This window comes from Ictalurus punctatus, chromosome 9 (genome assembly GCF_001660625.3).
Source record: "Ictalurus punctatus breed USDA103 chromosome 9, Coco_2.0, whole genome shotgun sequence".
Lineage (NCBI taxonomy): Eukaryota > Metazoa > Chordata > Actinopteri > Siluriformes > Ictaluridae > Ictalurus > Ictalurus punctatus.
Window position 1 is genome coordinate 6,044,830 of NC_030424.2, and position 26,623 is coordinate 6,071,452.

Genomic DNA, 26,623 nt, shown 5'->3' on the forward strand with positions numbered 1-26,623 from the left:
AGACGCACAGAAACCAAGAGGGATGCACTGGTCCATTTTAACAAGATCCACGGGCCAGTTAGTTCAGTGTTAGGTAGATTTACACCTTCTGTGGCATCTATGGTCATCTTCTCACCAGGGTTACATCTACTACCATGGTCATTAGGGCACGGAGATGCCATTGGCAGCACTCTGCAGTCAGTGCGCAGAAATTAAGTAATAAAACGTATCAGCTAATGGCAAATGGAGAACAGATGTGGGGAAGCAGCATGATAAGGAATTGAAAGGGGGGAAAGGGGAGGGGCGGCCGTCAAGTGGCCACTCTGAGAATAGCCATCTTTGGCTGTAGTGTTTGTACAGATACTGCTTTAAACCAGTGATCACCAGCCCTGTTCCTGGAAATCTACATTCCTATACCTTAATCCAACACATCTGCTGCAGACAATCAGTGTACTTCATTAGCCACATCAGCTCCGAGTCATTAGGGCTGGAACGGAATTCTGTAAAATGATAGATTTCCAGGAACAGGGTGTTGTAAACATTTCACGTAAGCACATTACACATGAGCATTATTCGGCACAGCGCATAAAAAGTTATTGAAAAGGTCATGAACCTCGAGCTCAACCCACTATAAAGCAAGAACAGCATTACTATCTTTAGGAGAAACACTCTCTGTCTCTCGCTTTCCCTCTCATGCACTTTCTCTTAGTCACTTGCACACTGCGTGTGTGTGCTAGGCAACTTCTGTTCCCACAGTCTGACCTTGTCTGAAGGAAATGAATGGGTCTCCAACGGTTCATCGTTAACCAGAGAAAATTCTGCTGGACAAAAGTGGCTGTGCTGACATAGATGTAGTTGCTCAGTATGAGGGTCAACATCATTGCTCTTTTCCTGGAAGACTGTGGCAAGTTGGGAGTTTATACTGTACCCCACCCCCACCCCCAACAGTTGCAGTAACATCAGAAAAAACAAAAAACCTCATATGTGGTTCATTAGCAGGTGATACTATTAGCATGTATAGTGGCAGAATTAATACATACATGCATGATGTGTGAAGGATGCCTGCGATAACAAATAGACATTCCAGCCAGGTCACCTACATCAAGGTTGAAACTTCCTGGAGAAAGCTAACGTTCATGCTAGCTGGAGGACTTGACAGGTGCTGAAGTGATAGATATATGTCTGCTCACGTGAGGTGACAAGTATAATTGTTTCGCTGAGGTTGAGTGATTAAAAGCAGGTTCATTGTCAGTAAAACCGTGTGCACTTTTAGAGCAGGTTTTGCATGGATACTTTCAATAAAGAGGTGATCAGATTGCAAGACGAGAATAGGTGGAAAGTGAGAACAGAAGCACACAAATGAGGCTTCTCAAGGCCATTGGAACAGTTTGAATGTCTCAGTACTATGTCAGTGACGTATATTAGCCATATTATTTTTAAAAAAGCTACGTGTGTGTGTTCTTTGCAGCGCCCAGGTGTGTTCAACTCTCCGTTCCGCCCAGAGCCTGATGAGATGGAGCTGAGGTTAAGGACAGTAAAACTTTTGCGGACAAGATCTGCTCCCAAAGAAACAGCGACCAACCAGCAGCCATCTGGCTTCTTGTCTAGCATAGAGAGACTACCACCAATACATAAGACACCACAGGTAGAGTCCCCGCATGTCTTAACATGCCTATAGAAGGCTTCCTAACATAACCTAATGTGCTAAGAATTATAGCTATATAGAAATAAAGCTTCACAGTCAAAATAATGATTAATAGGTGACATGCCAATATAATCCAAAGCAAATATTAATGAACTAGTAGCATGTACATTGCTTTGAAATAATTCTTTTGTTTTTGTGTATATCTCATAAGAAATTGTTTTAGATCTTCAAATGAAATACAACCTAAAACAAAGGAAACCTTTGAAACACAACATAGTTCATATATATATATATATATATATATATATATATATATACACATACATACATTTTTTTATTTTTTTATTTTTTTTTAAGCAAAAAAAGCTTTACAACACCTATCACCCATGTGAAAAACTAATTGCCCCCTTAAAATTTAAAATCAGCAATAACTGCACCCAAATGCTACTGATTTGGAAGCATTAGGATTTACTCCTGTGCTTTGGATCATTGTCTTGCTGCATAATCCAATTGCTCTTGAGTTTCAATTTATGGGCCGAAGACCAGACATTCTCCTTTAGGATTTTCTGATAGAGAGCAGAATTCATGTTTCCTTCAATTATTGCAAGTTACCCAGGCAAAGCATCCCCACACCATCACATGGCCACCACCATGCTTGACCGTAGGTATAATGTTCTTTTGTGGAATTCTGTGTTTGGTTTACGCTTAGATGTAAGGGGACCCCTGTCTTCCAAACAGTTCCACTTTTGACTCATCAGTCCACAGAACATTCTTCCAAAAGGTTTGAGGATCATCAAGGTGTGTTTTGGTAAAATTCAGACAAGCCATAATGTACTTCTGGGTTAGCAGTGGTTTTCACCTCACCACTCATCCATGGATGCCATTATTGCGCAGTGTTTTTCTGATACTTTGAAGTTGTCCTTGGCTTTTTTGTGACTTGCTGGATGAGTTGATGCTGTACTCTTGGAGGAATTTTGGAAGGTTGGACACTTCTGGGAAGGTTCACTACTGTTTTTTTCCATTTGGAGATAATGGCTCTCACTGTGGTCCTTTGGAGTCCCAGAGCCTTTGAAATAGCTGTGCAACCCTTCCCAGACTGATGTGTTTCAATCACCTTCTTCCTCATCATTTCTGGAATTTCTTTCAACTTTGGCACTGTGTGTTATTGGGTAAGACCTTTTAACTAACTTCATGCTGTTGATAAAGTATTTAAGTGTTGATTTGATGATTTGGGGAATTAGTGACTAGTAATTAGTATTTGGTACGGGGGCAAATACATTTTCACACATGCCCAGTTGGTATTGGATAACTTTTTTCATTCAATAAATAACAATCATTTTAAAAAATTATTTTGTGTTTACACAGGTTTCTTTGTTTTATCTTAGATTCTGTTTTAATTTCTGGAAAATTGTATGAGATATACACAAAAACAGAAGAAATCAGGATAGGGCAAATACTTTGTCACAACACTGCACATTGCTAATGCCGTTTCAATTACTTTACACGTCAAATTATTTATGAGTTAATAAAAAAAATGCTCATGCTAAATATCTATTTAGATTTTTTTGAGTGAATGAAAAGTCAGTTATTGCTTCGTACAAAAAGTCTATTGAAATACATAAAGTGAAATACATGTACAACTTCCAACATTCAGTATACAGATGTGTACATTTTTTTTTATTATTATTTGACGACGCATATTTGTGTGTGTTATTTACAATGCATGACTTTTATGGTGACTGATTCTCATTATTGGTTTCTGTTAGTGTTAAACATAAAAAAGCAGAAATAAGGCATGAATCATTTCTTTTAAATAGAGGCCAAGTTGCTCATCGTGGGCTGTGGATTCAGCAGATCCCACTTATTTGAAATTCATACAGACATACAGACAAAGAGAAAGGATGTATTATTTATCTAGATTGTACCACTGCAAAAACCCTCTCTCTTACTCATTGTAACTTTCTCCCCTGTGATAAGCATCAGGGAGTGATGGATTGATTATGTGTGCCATTTGGGGAAGTCAGGGGATTGGTCAGTGCCGGGTGCTGATCTGGTCTCGATAGCATCAAGGGCATTTGTGCCTGCATGAATTAGTAGCGACGATGTCTGAAGGTCACATTAAGAAAAAAGAGCAACAAAAGCCGAGGTAACAGGGAGAAGCTTTCTGTCCATGGGCAATGCAAGATTGCTGACCAGCATGATACTGCGAACGTACCTTGGCACGCTTGGCATTTCATGTGTCTCTGTGTGTTCTAATTCACTGCCTCTGCACAGTGTCTTACAGAAACCCATAGAGACTTCATTCACAATGTAATATCATACAGTATATATGCTATACTATATTTATGCTTTACTGGTATAAATAATTGCGAAATTGTTTTTTTTTTTTTACACGGTCTTTCACAGATGTTTGTTGGTAAATGAGACCTTGTAGATGTACTCATGTTCGATGCACGTGAATCAAAGAGGACTTTGGCTGAATGCACGTTGTGATGATGTCACATGACACGTCTCGGCCAAAATCTGTGGAAAATCGGCGGTAATTTAGAAAAATTGCAAGCTCCTCCGAATATCACGAGTTAGAAAAATGAGGGAAAACCGTATGTCCCCATTGTTGTGATTAAGCACTGAATGTTATGAGTATTTAAACTTTTTCATCATTTTTAAATAGTCTGCAATTTTTTTTAAGTAGCTAATCAATTAATTGCTTATATAGTGTTATGTGTCCGTTTAATGGCATAGCCTTTTGAAATAAGAGGTTGTAGCAGGTACCACGATATAACACAAGCTGGCTTTGGTGTATGTGGTACCATAGGGTGAAATATTTATACCTTTTTACCCCTAATCCCATTCATGATCACAATGCCTTTAGCATCACTAGAACTGAGCTTTAATACCACAACAGTAGTGGAGCCTGGGGGCCAGTTGGCTGCAAGAGGGAATCATCAATAACAAGTAGGGTGAGCAATAAAACATTTACGTTATCCCTCCCCATTCATGTCAGGGGCCTTTCAGGGCAGCTGCAGAGGTTCAGCGGCAGCGCCAGCGGCCCCTGGAGCCGAGCCTGCGCGTGGCCACATCCATCACGGCCCTGGAGGAGGCCAGAGAGGAGCTGCGGCAGCACGAATGGAGGACTCGCCTCATCGACCAGCCGTGAGTCCCACATACATGTATGCAACAGAAGAGCATTTAGACCAAGAGTGCTTTAAGTGTGAAATCTAAGATATAAATATAAATCAGGATTTGACAAAGCCAAAGCAAGTAATGTAGTCATGGCCAAACACAGGCTGCCTTTTAAAGATTCCACAAATTCAGTGACCACACATCAGTGCTGGGGTTTCAGTATATCTCTTTGCTCAAATAACATACATCATACTGACAGCAGGCAACATGTCACACTGCATTTCATATTCAGATGTCATAAATTAGGATAACTAAATGCCAGCTGGTGGTTTTCCAGTAGCTCAAAAGTTGTTCTGCTTTATTTAAAAGAACACCAACTCTGGCTTAAAGGGCAATAGAGCTTCTAGCTTTATCCTTCCAAACTTCTGAACAGATGGTAAAAACTCAGAAGGGGCCACATTTAAACAAGTTAGTGAGAAAATAACTGCACTCTTGAATAAAACACTGCCTTCTCAGCTATTAATGTCCCACCACGTGTATTCCATCCTTGCCGTAACATTATTAGAGTGCCTCTCAAGAATATAATAATTACAGTGGATTATCGTAATAACATTTTAAAACAATATTCCTTTAACCGTTTGGTTTGAAAGCCCTTCCATTTATTTAAATTACAAGCTTAGTGTGCAGTGTTTATTAATCAGGATGGCTCCAACTTTTAAACAGTAAATTAGCTAACCCCATTAACGCAGACCACTCCAGCCAGGCTGTTATACGAGAGGTAGTTACTGTGCAAATTGTATTATACATGAGGCAGCTCTGGGGCATGCTGAGGTGTGACCTGGCATCCGGCTCATTCTTTTCTCAGGAATTCCCACTGAAAAAAAAAGCTTCCTAATTCTCTTTTTCTTCTGTTGCACCATCTTAATTTCAATTTAAAGACATCTAAACTTCTCCTTCAGGATATACAGGGGTGTATTGTGAAAAATTAAAGAAACTGGACTGAACATTAAAGCTGGCAGTAGGGCTTGCTGTAATTCAAATCAAAGGTTTATATGAACGTATTCATTCGAATATGTTTTTGTTTCTATAGTAACAGCACATTCACATGGTGGATGCTCCACATAATTGAAGAATGATGATGAATAGATTAAAAATGATGGTGGTTTTTTATGTTTTTAATTTTTACTTTTTTAAAGCATATAATTATTGATATGGTGTTTTTGGAAAAGTAGATATTTATCGAACATTTGTGGAAGGAGCCTCAAGAGTCAGCACTTTGTAAGTTTTCCACCTTGGGAAAGTCTTCAGGATAGCTGACTGAGTTTTCCCTTTTTTTCTGTTTTTTACTTCTTATTAATTAAGAAGGAGAGTAAAAAATAGGCTGGTGAGGTCACAAATGTTTATAGGTACTACAATGAAAGTGATAAGAGAAAAAAAACTTGTTTATTTAGTATAAACAGATGAAGGTTTCCAAATTTCTACACTGTGTACAAATAGAATTATGAATCATGCTTCAGTCTGCAGAGCCTTAATTGCCATATGAAAAGTGAGAAAGAAAACTTACTCATTCATTCTCATTCTCTCATTCTCTCATTCTCTCTCTCTCTCTCTCTCTCTCTCTCTCTCTCTCTCTCTCTCTCTCTCTCTCTCTCTCTCTCTCTCTCTCTCTCTGTCTCTCTCTCTCTCTCACTATTTTCTTCTCTGTTTGGTGGCTGCCTGGTGTGTTGTCAATGCACACCACCTCACACTGCCAAGAGATCCCCTGTGAGGAAGCCAAACTCCCCTTAATGGCTTTGAATGAATAAAAACTAGCCTATTAAAATGCAATTCGGAGGCAATGAAAGCAGTAAGTGAAACAGCCGGCTAGCAGCAGAAGCATTGTGTATTCGAGGACATTGGGGCCACATTAATTTTTACTCTGCGCTGTCTGTCCCATGTGCACATTAGCATGAGTTGCACTGTAATCTGTCTTGCAGGAGCGGCTGGTGTCTCTAGTGGGGAAGGATGTATGTATGAGGCCATTATTTAAAGTGCTGTGTTTGATGCAAACTTTTTTACTGCCCCATCAAAATACCAGTTATTTTTCGCTCCTTTATTAGGCTATTAGGCCATAATTATTTATTAGGGTATTATACATAGGTTCTCTGCTTGAGGTGTATAGAGAGAATAAATAACATAATCACACTGATTATTATTATTTTCTTTAATAGTTCACTTTTTGCCATTATCAGATCTAACAGTATTTTACTTTTAGTTTCCCACACCAGTCATATCGTACCTAAGTCCAACCCATGCATGATTACCCACAGGAGAAGAGGCAATTATAAAGTATCCATATGCCAGGAATGATTTATAGACAGTTTACCTTTTACAAAGTGCTTTGATAAGAGGCGTGTTTTTTTTTTTTTTTTCCTGTTCAGTGACAGTTCCATGTTTGCATATATCTTTTGTATGATCTAAAAGGTATGATCTCCAGCATAGTTTCCACATATCTTTATTTAATTGCATTCAAATTTACCATTTAACACCTGCGTTTGTTGTCAGATCATCATTAAAAACTTATGAATATGACAAGTGTGGGGAATAAAAGGTCGTTTTTGTGCAGCAAAAGCTGGCAGGAAGTGCCGGAATTGTTGGTTGTTTGTTTGTTTTGTGATGAGCCAAGCCAATGCCCAGAGGACTTTTAGCCGTGCTCATGCAGACACCTCTTGTACTGCGCCGGATAAATCTTCCTCCAGGCAACGTGTCTTGGGTGCAATTTACAAAATCAACCTCGCTGTAATTAACATCTGGCATTTTTCCTAAGTAACAGCCATTTGCATTGAACAAGTGCCCAACAAACACACGGGCGACTCTAACAACCCACAAGAAATCAAGCGATTAAGAAGCCATTCCGATTTGGACTGGAATCCATTGCGGTTCCAAGGGAGGAATGAGCCGACGTGGTCATGTATAAGTGCTGAAACATTAGCCGGGAGTGGATGTACTAGATAGAACTAGAGGCTATTACTGCAATTTAGGACTCTAATTAAATTTCTGCTCTAGCAATGTGGATTTTTCATATTTTACTGCCATTTACACAAACATTTTACTTTTACATTATTTATTTATTTATTTATTTTACGTCTGAGCACTACTCGTTAAGTTCCTTAGGTGAGCTTATTTGTGGGACAAAAAACTCAAACTATTACATAAACTACATTAACTTTAGTTTTTCCCCCCTATGTGAATAGGTTTATGCCTTTCTCAAAGGCCCACCCAAACAAAGAATATGAGGCTCTTCTCCGCACACATTCTCCATATCAGCAGACAGCGTACGGAAAAAAGTACTTCCGAGAAGAAGACAGGACCCATCTCCAAGGGAAAAAGGTACACTTATAGCACAGATACACAGAATATGCACTCTAGAACAATATATAGATAGTCCATGGCATGATTGAGCAGGGAAAAGGAAAAGACACAAAGACACCACATCTTCAATTCATGTCACAAATTTGTCAAATCTGACAGCAATTTAATAAATACCCAAAAGTAAATGAGAGGAAAAAGCTCTCTCCTCTCACCACCCCGAAGTCCTTACATTAGGTAATTGAGTGTGTCTTTGCTGAAGGCTGTTCATGGATGAAAGTTCTTTATTGGCTCTTACCAGCAGGCACTGCCCTCTGCATCCAGTGCAATTGCCTGGAAATACCTCCTCCTACAACCAAATAAATATGAATGCCTACTTCTGACATTGCTCAGGCATGTGCAGCCTGTATTGCAGCACCTCAGATTTGAACATGTACCTGCACTGTTTGATAACTCTGGGAACACAAGAGACTGTGATCTCCACGTGCCATCTTTTCTATGAATCCCTATTTGAAGGTGACTGAGCCTTTCCTGTGTCTAGGTTCATCATGGCATATCATGCTAAAAAGTGCAGCCAATCATGACACAACACAGTAACTCTCTCCATTCTTTTGAAGCCAGCTTCATATTCCAGAGGTGTAAAGCCTGTCCTGCTGCCGTTTGACAGTAATGAAGGCTCAGCGTAACAAGAGTGTGTGTGATTAGCATAATTGACGCAGCTGAGGATGTCACATTGAGGATTATCACTGATCCATAGGTAGAAGGGAGGTCCCCCCCACCATCAGGGGTTATGCCCCACCCAGAGAGGTCTCATCTTATTGACAAAGCACACACACACACACTTTTTTCCCTGAATTAATTACAGTGCTTCATCTGGGTTTTCAGTGTTGTTCAAGGTGTTTAGGTTTTTAGGTTAAATCTCCTACTTATACTTGCACAGCAGCAAGTCAACTGAATCCAGTTAGTATAGATGTTTGCACAGTGTTTACAACTTTTCATATGCCTGTAGCACTTTACAACACAGTTCTCTAATTAATGCTTCGGTACTTACTAATTCACCAGTAAGTAATCAAGTGTTACCATAATATTTCTTAAAGAATTATTCATCACTACTATAAACTACTATGTTGACCAAAGTGTAATGATTTAGTTACTTATATTAAATTAGTATGCTGACAAAACTATAATGACTCCTCCAGTTTGGTGCCACTGTGTCAAACTTTGTCATTACAGAAGCATCAATTACCTGATACATTAAAGAACTGTGATAATCTATTGATTCATGGTGCCTTAATTGATGATTAAGTACTTACTATAGTACTAGTAAGTAGTCAGGTATTTCCATATCAGTCTCTATTCAGTTATGTAATAAACAGCAACGAAATTAATTGGGCTACTCATCACTACTATGCTGACAACTATAATGACTCATCCAGTTTTGTGTACTAGTTAATAGTGATTTACTTGCAAAGTTGAGGACATTTCACTTTTTTCATTTATCACTTGTAATAACAAATAATAATGTATCAATAATGAACTCTTCTGTAATGAGAAAGTTTACAACACTGATACATGTAGATTGAAATTGGATAACGAGTCATTACCTTTTTGTTGTTGTCAGCATAGTAATTTCATATTAGTTACTAAATCATTACACTTTAGACAAAATACTTTTATTATATGATAGTAATTGCTAATTATTGAAGAACTACTATGGCAACATTTTATTACTTACTGCTAACTTAGCAAGTACTTAAGCATTCATTAAGGAACCATATTAACAGTTAACTAATAATAGATAAGAAATGGTCCAGGATAATAATACTGTAGATAACTAGTAGCTACATTTCTACAAAGGATACCCTTCTTTAAAAAAAAAAAAAAAAAAAAATTGCTTTGCATTACTCACAGTGCCATCAATGCATGAAGGTTCCCCAGGAAATGGCTACTTTTGCTTTGCTGGGAAGGTTCTGGAAGAAAAAATAAATAATGTAGAAACCTAGGAGTATTGAAAGGGATGATGAAAAAAGGATGTCGTGAGTATGTGCTGTTTGGACGGATACATATTTTGTGAAGTATAAGAGGGCCACATGAGGCCATGGCAGCCTTCAGTATAAATATCAAATTACATTTTCAAAAAGAACTTCTCTTGCTTAGCTAAAGCCTCCTTACATTGCACAATTAAGGATGTGTCTGAGGAAACTCTTGGAAAAGTCTTGAAAACTCACTTCTTTTTTGAAGATTATATATTTGAGACGACGTAAGAGATCCGATGAAGTTTATACAGTAAAACAGTACGAACAGGTTTACTATCGCTCAGATTTTCATGTCCATGTTAATTTAGGGGAAAAGGAAAAAACGAAAAGGTTGTTTTCACCTTCACATGCATTCACACCCTTCAAATCGCGTTACTGCTATAACGCGTAGGTTCCCACATCATGTTGTACTCTTGCCTTTATCACACCTCACAGAGCTATTTGATATGCAAAAGTATTTCTACCTCTTTAACTCTCACAGGAAAAGCTTTGTCCCTTGATAGCAATCCTAAACGTAAATTGATTCTAAAGAGGAAATTAAATGGCACTTATTACACTGTCTAACTAGTAACCCAGTGTCATTTGTCTGTGGCTTGATAAATGTGCCATATTTGCCTGCGGTTGCCACTTAGCGGTGAGATATGCGCCGCACACAAACCTGTCTTAATAATGAATTTCCACATCGCCTCATTCCTTTCTCCCTCACATTGACTCACAAGAAGATAATGATGGATATGGTTATTTTCAGGTGCATTTGTGATTAAATTATACCCATAATCTTTTTTTTCTTCCTCTACATTTCTTCGTTCCTCTTCCAGTTCTCCTTAAAATGGCACTTTGTGATGTGCTGAGATTAACACGCCTTTAGCAGAAAGCACCTTACTGTGATTTATCTCAATTGTAAAGTTAAAAGGAACCGGTGTGAAAATGGCAGAGGCCTCAGACATGCTCACATGCATAGCTAATGAACTTCTGATGCTTATATCTGCCTTTTTAAACACTCCCTGCTGTTTGACACATTAATTGCTGTTAATGTAAATCCTGTATTGATCTCTAGATCTTACATGCATACAGTACACCGCAAAAGCTTCTTGTGATTATGATGGCGGCTGTTGCTGATGCATTGTGAAAGTCCAGGTGGTGCGGATGACGGGTGATGCATACTCCTTAATTAGCACATTAGTTAACACCCCCTTGATGAGGACGGCCCTTCATCAGGCTGCCCTTTGCATGGCCGGAGCGTGTGTTTTGAGCTTTGCATCAGCACCACTAGCACTAGCTAATTACAGAGCCTAATGAAGTGCAGACAGTGGCCGTGCCTATCCGCAAAACCCTCACCATCACCTTGTATTAGACTTTCATCAATCACGCTTTTAAACTGATATATCTTGGAAGCAAAATCCCTGTGCACTACCTACATTTTTCCTCGCTTGCTTTTTGAATGTTGCTTTAGTAATTGCTTTTTCCATTCCATGTCTTAGTCACCACACCACATTCTAGCATATATAAGCAGGAAAATTTATACCAATTATGTGACAGATGTATGAGGCATGTTTAAATGGGAATGATCCTCATTATGATTATGAAAAAAAAACAATAAGTAAAATTAAAAAAAAAAAAAAAAATGAAAACAGCCTGTTTTATTTTTTGGTTGGGGTTTTTTTTGGGGTAGTTTGTTTGTTTGTTTGTTTATTTATTTATTTATTTTTGGGGGGGGCATAGCTGATGGTGTCTGGGTTTTCACCCTACAATCACACATATGCATGCCCACACACACATTTCAGTCCAGGCTACATTAGTGACCAAGAGGCTCTGGGTGATTCACTATAACTGTTTTATAGGGTGATAAAATTTCCCAGCCCCTTCATTTGCCATGCAATAAACAATTCTCCAGGCGTGCCTCTTTCCTTTTTTATGTTATGTATGTATCAGTTAACACTGTGCCTTCTTCCATCATGTCAGCATTTCCCTTTTTTATCGTTCTGCATACAAATAATGTCAATGAAAAATAAATGGAAGCATTTAGAAAAGCCTTGTTGCCATTTAACATTTAGCACCGAACAGCGATTTGACTCAGATCAGTTGTGTTTATATGTTATCAAACAGTATTTAGAACTTTAAACAGTGTAGCTCTAAATAATTCTCAGGAAAAGTATTAATGCTGTAAAGAGTTCCAGTGTAGCTTAATCTCTGAATGAAACAACCTGTATTATTATATATTTAGTCTTGGACTAGCTCACTATATTGATATTCCCCACTAAAGAACCCTTTTATGTGAACGCTTGCTGTGTCCAGAAATCCTAAAACAGCAACAACAACAACTAATAATAATAATAATAATAATAATAATAATAATAACACAATATGTGATCAGTGTCTTTCAAGTACATACAGGAATCAAAGATAACAACTTTCAAAAGCATCTTTGCATTAAGTGAGTTCCAGAGACGCACCCTTGCGACCAGGACTCTCTTTAATAGTTATGCTCCACTGAACCAATATACTCCTGCCTTTCGGCTTTGCTTTGCTGTACGTTCTCAACACTGGCACCAGATCTCAGCCTTCAAACAGTCAGACATGACAGCCTTCATTTTGCATTGTGAGGAATGTAAGTAAACAAAGAACAAAATGGAAATGACTATTTGATTACTTTGTTTAGAAAAAAAAAAAAAGAAAGAAAGACACAGATGCAATCTGAAGGGTGTATGAGACTGGTAAATGAAAAAAATAATAATAATAACACAGATGGTGAAAACAGGATAAAAACAAATGTGTTGCATTTGCGTTAATACAGGCTTGCCTGTGCAGGCTCCTTTACACTGGATTCATCAAAGTTTTCCGTTGTTCCGCTTATGATCACATTAATTAAGACAGATTAGCAAAAGGCTTTGATTATTTTACAAGAACTTGTACTTAAAGTAATTAATAATGCACAATATTAATATTAAAAAACAAATTTGTTTTGAGAGAACGGATGCAATTTTAGTATTCAGTGTTATATAGGCAGGGTTTTGCTAAGTAACATTATTATTACACTATTTACAACTATATGTAAATGACAGGTTCTATCGTTACCTGTGCTTTTGGTTTTCTTTTTTAATCCCGTTAAGTCTCGGCTGAATATGACATTGAAAAATGAGTTGGATTAAGGAGAAGCACCTGCAAGAAGGAGCGGCAGCCCTTTACATTTCTAAATCACAGTTATAGGGAACGTAGGGAGACGAATGAAAGCACTAAACCCTGGTGAAAGAGTGGGATTAGAGGAATAGCGTCCACATCCAGCGTGTGCTGGAATTTAATTGTATAGCCCTTGAGCTCAGTTGATCTGGATGAAGGATAGTGTAAAACAAAAGTCTCCTCATATGTGGCTATTAAGGTACAGTATACAGAATGACATCATCTGATAGATTCAGATTTGAGGCTCACATCTTGTCATTAACTTTCAGAATGTTCTAATGACTTTTTACAAAGTAGGAACATGAGCTCGGGTTACTTTTAGCGCTGAGTTTCTGTCTACGTTCTCCTTGTGTCTGTGTGGGTTTCCTCTGGGGTTTTCAGCGTCCTCCCAAAAAAACATGCTGGTGGATTGGCTAAGATTAAATTGCCTTAAGGTGTAAATGAATGTTTGTATGCTGACCTGCAGTTTACTGATGTCTCATCCAGGGTGTATTCCCACATCACGCCCAGAGTTCCTGGGATTCAGACAACTCCAAGATATGTATTTACCGCAACTAGGGCAGAACAGTTTCTGAAAGTGAATATGTGTGTGTGTGTGTGTGTGTGTGTGTGTGTGTGTGTGTGTGTGTGTGTGTGTGTGTGTGTGAGTGAGAGAGAGAGAGAGAGAGAGAGAGAGAGAGAGAGAGAGAGAGAGAGAGAGCGAGCGAGCGAGCGAGAGAGAGAGCGAGAAAGAGAGCGAGAAAGAGAGAGAGTGTGTCTGAGTATAATAGGAAAGATTAAAACACTATGGTCAATTTCAAACTTGCACTAAAAAAACCCAAATGGAAGATACAGTAAGGGAATTGATACGTTCATCCAGTTTTTCCATGGCTACATCAATAAACAGCATCTCAAAATAGCATCTCCTATGATAAATAATAAAAATAAAACATTTAGATATACTAATTAATCCAGTAGTGTGTTCGTTGGTTTTGAATTACATAATCTTGCTCCACAAACTCATAATCTTCCAACTTTTTAGAAATTTGCTTAAAAGATTGAAGAATATATACCTAAACATTTGAGTGCTGTTTCAGGTGTGACTGTATGCCAGAGAAAGCTGATCAAACTGTGCACATCAGTAAATGCTCAAACTAAAAAGAGTTCTCAAGCTATAATTAATAGTCCAATGCACACACTTCCCTTCTCTTCTGATCTCATATCAATGGCTATAAGACCATCCATGATGTCTAACTCTCTAATTATATGTTATTAATATTACACTAACACACACTGTATGATTCCTCTTCCTTTTATTTAATTTTTTTCTGCATGTTTCATCAGAGATTTGTGTGTTTGTTTTGTTTTCGTCTCCCACACTCATACCCCACCTCAGCCTAAAGTCGTTTCTTCACATAGGAGAGATAAATAAATAAAATAGGATGATAAAATAGGACTTTGGTATGTGGGATGCATATTTCATCAAGCATCTGAATAAAGGCGAATTATTATGCATTGCCATTTTCGGGTTGGACTGATTACCATATACCATAAAGGGCTTCTTCTTTTCTTTTTTTTTTTATCAGTCTAGCCCTGATTGTTTTTTTGCTTGTAGATATTTTTGCCTGTAGATATCCTGTCCTAGCATACAACTGCCTCATAAGACTTTCTCCAGGAAACCTCCATTTAAAATGTTTTGTGCATCGAACTTTTGCTTTTCATCCAGTTAAAGTATATTTCATATTAGCTGCATGAATCCAAAGGTCTAAAATGAGACATGGGTTTTTTCCCCCCATGCAAAGTATGTACACTGTAAAGAATTATTTAATATGCAGAAATATTATATTCTTGGTCCACTTTTGGTCCACTTTTACTGTTTTGTAGCATAAATGTCATTATGGGGGAAATAAAAGCAAACAGTGGAAATGTCCTAAAGTACACAATTATTATTCTGAATAGTCAAAAAAACATCAAGTGTTTAGTCACAGTATAGAATACAAATTTTGTTCTAATTTTTAAATATTTTTAAGGATGTTACTTCCAGATGAAACAATAATGATCACATGACTGTTTCCTCCCAAACAAGACAGTAATGTTACTTTTAATGTTCATGAATGACTATTAAATGTTGTGACCTTTTCATGTTCATATTTTATATACAATGTGGGGTTATTTAATTATGTTATTCCAAGATATAACAAATTTCTTTTTTTTTCACCCTATACTAATGCTTTAACACCTTTTGAGCCTGAATCAGCCTGCCTCGTGTAAATACTACAGAGAAGCTGCTGCCACTACTACTACTACTACTACTACTAATAATAATAATAATAATAATAATAATAATAATAATAATAATAATAATAATACTCACAAAATGATATTTAATATTTAATTATCAAAAACATATTAACATATTTAAATTAATAGTGTGCAGTATTTAACACATTTTAAATGCCAATTAATTTCCAATAAGTGAGTTTCCAGTGTTTTATTCAAATATATACAGTAATGTGCAAAAGTCTTAAGCACATGCAAAGAAATGATGCAGAGCAAAGATACCTTTAAAAAAAAAAATGAAATTAAATGTTTCTCCATAAAAACAAATACTATAAAATGCAGTAAACAGTAAGCTAAGGCAATAGTTGGTGTGATGACACTTTGCTTTAAAAAAAAAAAAAAAAAAAAAAAAAAAAAAAAAAAAAATTAGTCTCTGGTAGAATTCGTGCAGTTTTATAAGGACATTAGCTGGTAAGTTTTACTGAGCATCTTTCAGAACCAGCAAGATTTTCTTATTTAAATCCAGCAGCCATCATTATGTTGTTGGGTTTTTTTTTTTTGTCTGAAAAGTGTCTCTCACCACTTAATATGCTGCTTTCTTTACTGACATGCAAACATTGTACTGTAACATTTAATTTTGTGCTGGAAATCTAAAGTATTTTTGTACTGACTTGATAATGTAGAATTCATCAAATAAAAAAAACTATAACAAAGATTGTACTAAAACAAAAAGGGTGCCTAAGACTTTTGCACAGCACTGTGTGTGTGTGCGTGTGTGTGTGTGTATATATATATACACACACACACACACACACACACACACACACACACACACACATATATACATATATATATATATATATATACATATATATATATATATATATATATATACATACACACACATATATATATATAAATATGTGTGTGTGTGTATGTGTATATGTATATATGTGTGCATGTGTATATATATCTCCAAGCCATATTAAACAATGCCTTTTTATTACATAACTTCAAAGTTTTATTAGCGCACGATACACTCATTTTATTATTAAACGTAATTGTTATATATACGGTCTGTCCACCTCACTTAGCCCTCTGCACATGTGCTTGATGTGCCCTAATTGTTTTCTCAGTTTAAAAAAATCAACACTACACTAAACAGTCATTTGCTTTGTCAAACTTCACAGTGTAGAGAGCTGTAGCAGCTTCAGAGGGAACAAGAAGCAATGGTGTATGAAAGAGTCCTCTGCCTTTTCAGCTGAGAATTACGCCATCAACTTCTCGCTAGCGAACATAATGTAAACTCGTTTCGGCTGCAGGCCGGCGAGATGTCAGCGTGTCGGACTGCGGAAAGTGCATTGGATGCATTAGGATTTGACAGGGTCCTTTCTTGAAATAAGTGAAATTAATGGAGCTCTTTTCATGTACGACAAGGCCGCGGCACCCCTTTCACACTGCTTACATTCAGAGAAAAGTCAATACTTTTTTATTACTCGATTGTGACCTACATTCTGCACTACAAGTGCTAGCCTGCTAATTGGTTTCAAGAGGGGGAAGAAAAACAGAATAGCTCCATGCCAAAGAATGGTGAGGGTTTTTTTTAATGGCTGCATCTGTTTTTTAAGGGTAAGGTTACGACAAATGCTGGGTTAAATATGACTACAGTAGGCAAAAATTAAGCTTCAGATTGAAGCTGTAGTTAAGTAGCAAAAGTTATGCATTTTAAATGAAAACGCACTAGTGTAAACAGGGCCTTAGTTGAAGCACCTTTAGATTTTATCATAGCATTCAGTCTTTTTGGGGGAAGAGTCAATCAGTTTGGCATATCTTGACTTAGCAATATTTTTCCCATTCTAACACAGACCCTCTTCAGGTCACCACACAGATCTTTGATTGGATTTAGGTATATACTCTGGCTGGGCCATTCCAAAACCTTGAACTTGTTTTGTTGAAGCCATATGTTTTGTTGATCTGGAGGTTTGCTTCGGGTCGTTGTCATGCTGAAAGGTGAAATTCCTTTTCATCTAAAGTGTTTTAACAGCCTTAAGGTTTTGCGAAAAAACTGACTGGTATTTGGAGCTATTCATTTTTCCCTCCATCCTGATTAAAGCCCCAGTTGCAGCTGAAGAAAAACAGCTCTAATGTATGATGCTGCCACCAACATGCTTCCCCATGGGGATGGTGTTCTTTTGGTGATGTGCTGTGTATTTGAATATATTTAAACATATTTTTTTGGTATTCTGGCCAAAAAGTTAAAGTTCTCATCAGACCATAACACATTATTCCACATGGTTTTGGGAGATTGGATTTATTTTTAATAATTTTTTTAGTAAAAGATTGACATCATTGCCGTCTTGCCAACCTAGCCCATAGCCCTGAGATATGAAGAATTCGGGAGACTGTTGTCACATGTAGGGAGAAACCAGTACTTGCCAGAAAGTGGTGCAATTCTTTTAATGTTGTTGTAGGCCTCTTAGCAGCCTCCTTGACCAGTTTTCTTCTGATCTTCTCATGAATTTTAGAGGGATGTCCTGTTCTTAGCAGTGTCACTGTTGTGCCATATTTTCTCCACTTGTTGATTATTGTCTTTACAGTGTTCCATGATATATCCAATGCCTTGGGAAAATTTTCTAACCCTCTCCTGACTGATATTTATCAACAGTGAGACCTGTTTTGTAAGTTCTTTGTGGCCCACAGCTTTTCCAGTTGGATGTTACCAAGAAGATGTCAGGGAAATCCTGTAGGAACAGCTGTACTTTATTTGGGGGTAATCAGTCACTTTAATTGATGGCAGGTGTAAACTAATTATTATTTAACATGAGTGTGAATGTGATTGGTTGATTCTGAACACTGCCACATTCCAAATTATAAAAGGGTGTGCACCCTTATGCAAGCTGGGTATTGGAAGTATTTTGTTTGTTTTTTTTTCCCCAAAAAAACACTGCTGGGTGTTTGTCACTTGATATTTATATGTTGCAATTTCACAATTACAGGTGAAAAAGGTTCAAACATGATTTAACTTAGTTTAATTTTCTTATATCACAAAAACCTGCCATTTTAACAGGAGTGTGTAGACTTTTTATATCCACTGTATGCTGTAAATAATAAACCCAAAATTAAGTATATGTAGTTTTATTCTCATTGGTTTCTGGCACCCCGTATCTGCAGTATATACACTCCACCTCTTCCTCAAGCTGCCAGCTCGGCTGCTCCTGTGGCTCTGACCATGTGTCGGCGCAGTGCAAGTTCAACATACTTTGCCTTCCATATAATTTAACTAGCTCTACCTCACAGGAACAATGTAAAAATATGGATTATTCAGGTTGTTACTCTGATTTCCATGGTAGCAAAATGCACATGGAAATTTTTGCTTTCTCTCTTTCCTCTTTTGAGGATTTGAAATAAAACGCATTTTAGACGGCGTCCACTTGTGTTTCCTCCGCAGTCATTAGTGTCAGCACTGACTGGTGTCTACAAGGACAGCAGTCTGCAGCGTTTCCCGAGGCCATGGCACAAAGATGATTGTCACGCCGGCCGACGCTGACTGACAGACAAATCGCATGCATGCCTGCAAGAAGGGAAATCGTCAAAGCCCCAGTCTATGACATTAGTTTGTCCTTCGTCTTTTTTTAGTCTAAACAAAATATATAATTAAAGCATCTCCCTTCCCTCCCTCTCTTCTCCTGCTTGTCTAACTTGATTCTCCACTTTTATTGCTTAGCCTGAACTCTAGCAAGCAGGCAAGCCATGTTGGAGTGGTTTTAGACCATCTTTGCCTCTAGGGGGGGTCAGCGAGCATTAGTGCTCATCAAGTGAAACATAGAGGAACACAGCAACTAGGCCACTTGTAAAAAGCTGAATCCAGTCCAGCTAAAAATACCTGACACTTTTTGCAGAGCTGCAAAAAATAGAGGTCAGGATGTGTGTGGTGGCTCTGGCATTCATCATTAACAGGCTGACTGAGCTCGGGATAAACTATTAGGATTATGATGAAGAGGGCATGCTACTTCCAGCAGCAACTTCTCCACCCCTGCATCACAATAGAGTACACAGTGGAGCAAACTATGTATGCGGAGTGAACCCGCTACTTTGTGACTGTTCAATTCAATTCAATTTTATTTGTATAGCGCTTTTAACAATGTACATTGTATCAAAGCAGCTTTACAGAAACATATAAACACAGGATACAGATTTTAATTGTGTGAATATATCACTAATGAGCGAGACGGTGGCGAGGAAAAACTTAAGATGATATGAGGAAGAAACCTTGAGAGGAACCAGACTCAGAAGGGAACCCGTCATCTGGGTAACAATGGATAGTGTGAAAGTAAAGGAACGTTCATTATGGTTTTTATATGAAGTCTTTGTTTAACTGATTCACTGTTCACCAAAGGAGATCTGAGTGCAAAACTGCATGTGGTAATCGCAGTCCCAAGGCCATAATAGCAACCGTAGTCCCAGCAACCACAGCGAGATTGTCCATGTGGAATTGAGGTCCAAAACTATTTTCATGGTACTTCAAGTCCCACTATCCTCTACAATCTCCAGGCTGCACTGCTTGGAGTCGTCCTCAGAGGCAGAATGTAGCCTCCAGTTGATGAGAGCTCTATCCAGCGGTAGGGCATCAGGATGGATCAGGCAGGTCCTGAGAGCAGAAAGGGTCAGGATCACTGGCATCTCCATAAAATCATGTGTGGCTCGACAGAAGGAGAGAGGGAGAGATTGTTAGGTATGCTTACTATCCGTAATGGATAAGACTGTGTACTTTGCGTAAAAGAAAGTCTATTCATGGTAAGCTTGAGTAAACAAATGTTCAGAGCTTAGAATATACAGTAACAGGATAATGGTCAAAATAAAAAAGTTAATCTAAATATAGAAAATTGCACATAAAGAACAATTCAATTCAGTATTTGGTGTTCCTCTATTTGTCTTTCAAACTATTGTATAACAATATTGGTGTTCTTCTGTAGATTTTGACTGTGTCTCTTGCTTCTGGCTCTGAAGGTCTCAGACAGCCTTCAAAATGTTTTTATCCTAAGACTACTCTATTTCTTAATCTCCTACTTTCTTTAATTATGCATAAAATGTTCTTTGTAGCGTTTTATTTAAATATATACATATAAAATTAGCTCTTTCAGAAATGTATTTATTTATTCATAAAATAAACATCCATCCATCCAACATCTATTTTCTGTACCGCTTATCCTACCCAGAGTCACAGGGAAGTCCGGAGCCTATCCCAGGGAACTCGAGGCACAAAGTGGGGGACACCCAGGACGGGGTCCAACCCATTGCAGGGCACAATCTCACACACACACGCACATGCACACACCCATTCACACACTACGGACAATTTGGAAATGCCAATCAGCCTACAGTGCATATCTTTGTACTGGGGAGAAAACCGGAGTACCCAGAGGAAACCCCTGAAGCACAGGGAGAACATGCATACTCTGTGCACCCCAACCCTTACTTTTTGTGTGCATGCATGTCTTTTTCCATGACTAGTTACATATTATAGGTTATTAAATCTTGATAAATAATGTTCTTTTTGATGGTGTGTATACTGAATGTGTTCTAATGGCTAAATCTGCTTCATTTTTCCAGAAATTCAAGACAGTCTTCACAACCTGCCAAGTTTTTGACAAGTTTGGACGACTATACTCCGATACTGGGAAAATTGTTTAGCAGAGTAAATCAATGAAATAAAATATGCACCATGGGTTTGGTTTTATTTTTTCAGATATATCTCAGGATAGCCATGTTATAAACCATTTTATTTACTACACGTGTGTGTGTGTGCGTGTGTGTGTGTGTGTGTGTGTGTATATATATATATGTGTGTGTATATATATATATATATATATATATATATATATATATATATATATATATATATATATATATATATATATATATATATATGTGTGTGTGTATATGTATATGTATATATATATATATATATATATATATATATATACACACATATACATATACATATACACATATATATATATATATATATATATATGTATATGTATGTGTGTATATATATATATATATTTGTATTATTCCTCTGATTTTTGAGGGAATTTTACAACAAACATTTTTAGGGTATATTCAAAGGTATATGATTATTAGGATTATTCTAATTACATGTATAAATAATAATTATATTTACATATTATATTTAGTAGGTATTTCCAGGGATTTATTTTTATTTCAACAAATGGAAGAAATGCTTCGAGTAATATTGCACTTAGTGGTGTGCAGTGTGATTGTAGACTTGACAGCTGTCCATCAGTAGATGCATGGCAAGTAGGCAGCTACCTTATTGCATTCGGGTCCCATTTTTCCTCGTCCTGGAACCAAGGCCACTTTCCCATGCATTTTCCACTGAACAAAAAGATGTCCTTAATTTCACTGAGTGGGAGAAAGGCGAAGTCGGCCAAGTGAGGCTTCTACTACAGAGATTTAATTTCCACAAATAATTCTGAGTGCTTTGTTCTGTTGTGGTAGTATGTGTGTTTGTGTGTGTGTGTGTGTGTGTACACATGTGGCGTGTGTTTAGTTGAAGCCTGCAGGCGACCATCACCACCACCCCTGCTGATGAATCAGTGGCAGAAGCGGTGATAATTTGCAGATGCACAAGCTATCTCTTTGATTGCTTTCAGTCTACGGTAGTCCATCACTTCACAATAACTCAAGCCTCTGCTGACTCCTTCCTTAAAAAATGCTGCTTTCCCATCAGAGTGATACGCCGCTTTCCATCAGGCCGATTAGAAAAAAAAAGCCCCGGCGACTTATTCTGATTGCTCACTCTTTTCATACCAAGTTTGTTAATCCATGCAAGACCCACGTCAGAGGAAACAAGGGCAGGGGATTGTGGGAACGACTGTTTTTGAATGATTCATGAAATATGATCAATAATTATTCAGTAAAAGCATTCACACAGGAACATTCTTGACATCCCAACCATGGTGTATTCCCGCTCAGTGTTCCTGAGATAGGATTCAGGTTCACTGCAACAATGACCAGTATAAAGCATTTACTGAATATGAATGAATTCAGTTTACTATGGCTTAAGTAAGACACCACATCCCCTAGAACTATTTCAGACTAAAGGTCACAGTGCACAGAATGTTTCAGACTGCCAGTTCATCAGTACTCATATGTTACTACGATAATTCTCAGTTAGCCCACTACACTTTCTCACTTAGCCCACTTAGCCCACTATACTTCTCAGTTAATCCAAGATAATACAGTCACCCAACTATACTTCTCAGTTAATCCACCATAATACAGTTACCCAACTATACTTCTCAGTTAATCCACCATAATACAGTTACCCAACTATACTTCTCAGTTAATCCACCATAATACAGTTACCCAACTATACTTCTCAGTTAATCCACCATAATACAGTCACCCAACTATACTTCTTAGTTAGCCCACTACACTTTCTCACTTAGTCCACTATACTTCAGTTATCACACTGCACTTCTTGGTTTGCCCACTATACCGCATGTTTGTCCCATTATATACTTCTCTGTTGATCCACTATACTTCTCAATTAGTCCACTATATCTCTCAGTTAATCTACTATACTTCTTGCATAGCTCACTACGCAGTACTTTCTTGGTTATCCCACAATACTTCTCAATTAGCCCACTGAACTTTTTCATTTAACGCACTATACTGTACTTTCTTGGTTAGTCCACTGTGCTTTCTCAATTAGTCTAGTATACTTCATGGTTATCCCATTATATTTCTGATTTATCCCATTATATTCTCACTGAGTCTACTATACCTCTCAGTTAATCCACTGTACTTCTCACATAGCCCACTATACAGTACTTTCTTGGTTATTCCACTCTACTTTTTAGTGAGCCCACAATAGTTTCTCATTAAGCCCACTATTTTTCTCAGTTAGCCAACTATATTTCTTTTTCAGTTCACTTTACTTCCCGTTTAGCTCAATGTACTTCTCACATAGTTCACTATACAGCTCAGAGTTTCTTCATCATGCCATAATGATCTCTTATTATTTCTTAAAACATCTTATTGCTTCTGCATCGACATCCTCATTAGGCAGGAGCAATAAAAATAAGTCTCACAGTCAAGCCCTGCAGTGTGTTCTTCACAGAGCGTGTGTTGGGTTTGGCTGCAGCTTGAGTGTGGATATGAGCCAATGCGTGTGGTGAAAAGTTGCTGCAGTGACAGCAGGAGGTCCTCTGCCAGTCTGATGGCCATATGCAGTGATAAAATGCCCTAATGAGTGAAGACAGGTACAAAAAATATTGAAGATTAGCTTAGCTTTAAAATCAGATCCCCTTTATTGTGATATGAATAGTAGAGTCATTAGGGGAGTAATCATACTAGATATTTCAAATCATCTGTATGACTGAAAACCAGTGATATATGAGTCACAGGGCACGGCTTAAAATATGAAAATACTGGACAGTGTGTTATGCTCAACATCACGGCTGTTTTATGTAAGTCAAATCCAATAAAGGAGCAACAATTGTATTATTGGTTAAGACATTACCAGAAAATGCTACGCCTATCAGATTCTCCTATACACGGTAAGATTTTTTATATTTGGCAATAATCAGCTATAGGGGCACATTAGTTATGGAGAAATTAATTATGTTATTTAAGCCCACAGATTATTTACACCATTTTGAAAAATTTCAAATGCATGTTTAAAAGGCCATCTTGTTGATCTGTTTCTGATATATGAGTCTCTCCTCATTTAAGTATATAGGAGCCTGATCTTGAATGACTGAAAATACCTGCTCAGGACCATTGCCAAGTTGGCTGCCAGGTGGACAGACTTTACTAGAAGCTCTTCCCTGGAAAAACCTCGTAGATAACAACGGCATAAAGATTTGTACATACGGTGCATCCGGAAAGTATTCACAGCGCTTCACTTTTTCCACATTTTGTTATTTTACAGCCTTGTTCCAAAATGGATTAAATTCATTATTTTCCTCAAAATTCTACAAACAATACCCCATAATGACAACGTGAAAGAATTTTGTTTGAAATCTTTGCAAATTTATTAAAAATAAAAAACAAAAAAGCACATGTACATAAGTATTCACAGCCTTTGCCATGACACTCAAAATTGAGCTCAGGTGCATCCTGTTTCCACTGATCATCCTTGAGATGTTTCTACAACTTGACCGGAGTCCACCTGTGGTAAATTCAGTTGATTGGACATGATTTGGAAAGGCACACACCTGTCTATATAAGGTCCCACAGTTAACAATGCATGTCAGAGCACAAAACAAGCCATGAAGTCCAAGGAATTGTCTGTAGACCTCAGAGACAGGATTGTATCGAGGCACAGCTCTGGGGAAGGGTACAGAAACATTTCTGCAGCATTGAAGGTCCCAATGAGCACAGTGACCTCCATCATCCGTAAATGGAAGAAGTTTGGAACCATCAGGACTCTTCCTAGAGCTCCAGCATGTCTCTGCGGAGAGAGGAGAAACTTCCAGAAGAACAACCATCTCTGCAGCACTCCACCAGTCAGGCCTGAATGGTAGAGTGACCAGACGGAAGCCACTCCTCAGTAAAAGGCACATGACAGCCCACCTGGAGTTTGCCAAAAGGCACCGAAGGATTCTCAGACCAAGCCCAAGGCAAAGATTGAACTCTTTGTCCTGAATGGCAAGCGTCATGTCTGAAGGAAACCAGGTGCCACTCATCACCTGGCCAATACCATCCCTACAGTGAAGCATGGTGGTGGCAGCATCATGCTGTGGGGATGTTTTTCAGCGGCAGGAACTGGGAGACTAGTCAGGATCGAGGGAAACATGAATGCAGCAATGTACAGAGACGTCCTTGATGAAAACCTGCTCCAGAGTGCTCTGGACCTCAGACTGGGGTGAAGGTTCATCTTCCAACAGGACAACGACCCTAAGCACACAGCCAAGATAACAAAGGAGTGGCTACAGGACAACTCTGTGAAAGGTCCTTGAGTGGCCCAGCCAGAGCCCAGACTTGAACCCGATCGAACATCTCTGGAGAGATCTGAAAATGGCTGTGCACCGACGCTCCCCATCCAACCTGATGGAGCTTGAGACGTCTTGCAAAGAAGAATGGGAGAAACTGCCCAAAAATAGGTGTGCCAAGCTTGTAGCATCATACTCAAAAAGACTTGAGGCTGTAATTGGTGCCAAAGATGCTTCAACAAAGTATTGAGCGAAGGCTGTGAATACTTATGTACATGTGCTTTTTTTGTTTTTTATTTTTAATAAATTTGCAAAGATTTCAAACAAACTTCTTTCACGTTGTCATTATGGGGTATTGTTTGTAGAATTTTGAGGAAAATAATGAATTTAATCCATTTTGGAATAAGGCTGTAACATAACAAAATGTGGGAAAAGTGAAGCGCTATGAATACTTTCTGGATGCACTGTATTTACATTTTCAGATGTTTTCCTTGACTTACAAACCCCTATTTAAATCATATTTAAGGTCCTAAATCAAAAGATCCTGAATTTGAAAAGTCTGATTGAACAAAATTCTTCAGTAAGCACAAAATGCACACATATAGTGATTAATCATCCGGACTGATATTATGCACCAAAAAAATCACTATTAGAGTTTTATTAGAAAGTAACGATTACAATTATTACAAACAACACTTAAACAGATTTGATTAGCAGCTCTGTGAAGAACTACTATGCCGACATGAACGTTACTGCATTACTGTATATTAATTGTAATAGGTTCAGGGTTTTGTGGGGGGTTTTTTCATGCTTCAAACATTTTATCCTGAGGGTAAAAAATTTTTCAAAGCTGTATATTAACATGGCTGATTTTTAAAGATAAGATAGGATATATTTGCATTTGAGTAACACTTTAAAAGTCCAGGCACAGCTCCTACCACAGAGCAGTAAAGCTCACCCTTTCCGACTTCATGAGCAGGGAGAAGTGCTGATCATGTGGGTCAGTGCAGTACTGTTGGTCAGAGTGATCAGTCAATGAGGGGGTCTTCCTCCTCCTCTAAAACCCAGCTAACGGACTCGGGCACTGGGGA

The 26,623-nt window shown here is 37.9% G+C and overlaps 1 protein-coding gene across 1 annotated transcript in view; it reads left to right on the forward strand.

The window, feature by feature from the left end:
- spata17 (spermatogenesis associated 17) overlaps positions 1 to 21,283 on the forward strand; it is a 33,594-nt gene extending 12,311 nt beyond the window's left edge. Inside the window, exons 7-10 of the mRNA XM_017475397.3 lie at positions 1,448 to 1,624; positions 4,629 to 4,777; positions 7,981 to 8,116; positions 21,178 to 21,283. Coding sequence (XP_017330886.1) covers positions 1,448 to 1,624; positions 4,629 to 4,777; positions 7,981 to 8,116; positions 21,178 to 21,258 — 543 coding nt within the window. The 3' untranslated portion in view covers positions 21,259 to 21,283. The remainder of the gene's footprint in view (positions 1 to 1,447; positions 1,625 to 4,628; positions 4,778 to 7,980; positions 8,117 to 21,177) is intronic.
- The last annotated feature ends 5,340 nt before the right edge of the window (positions 21,284 to 26,623 follow it).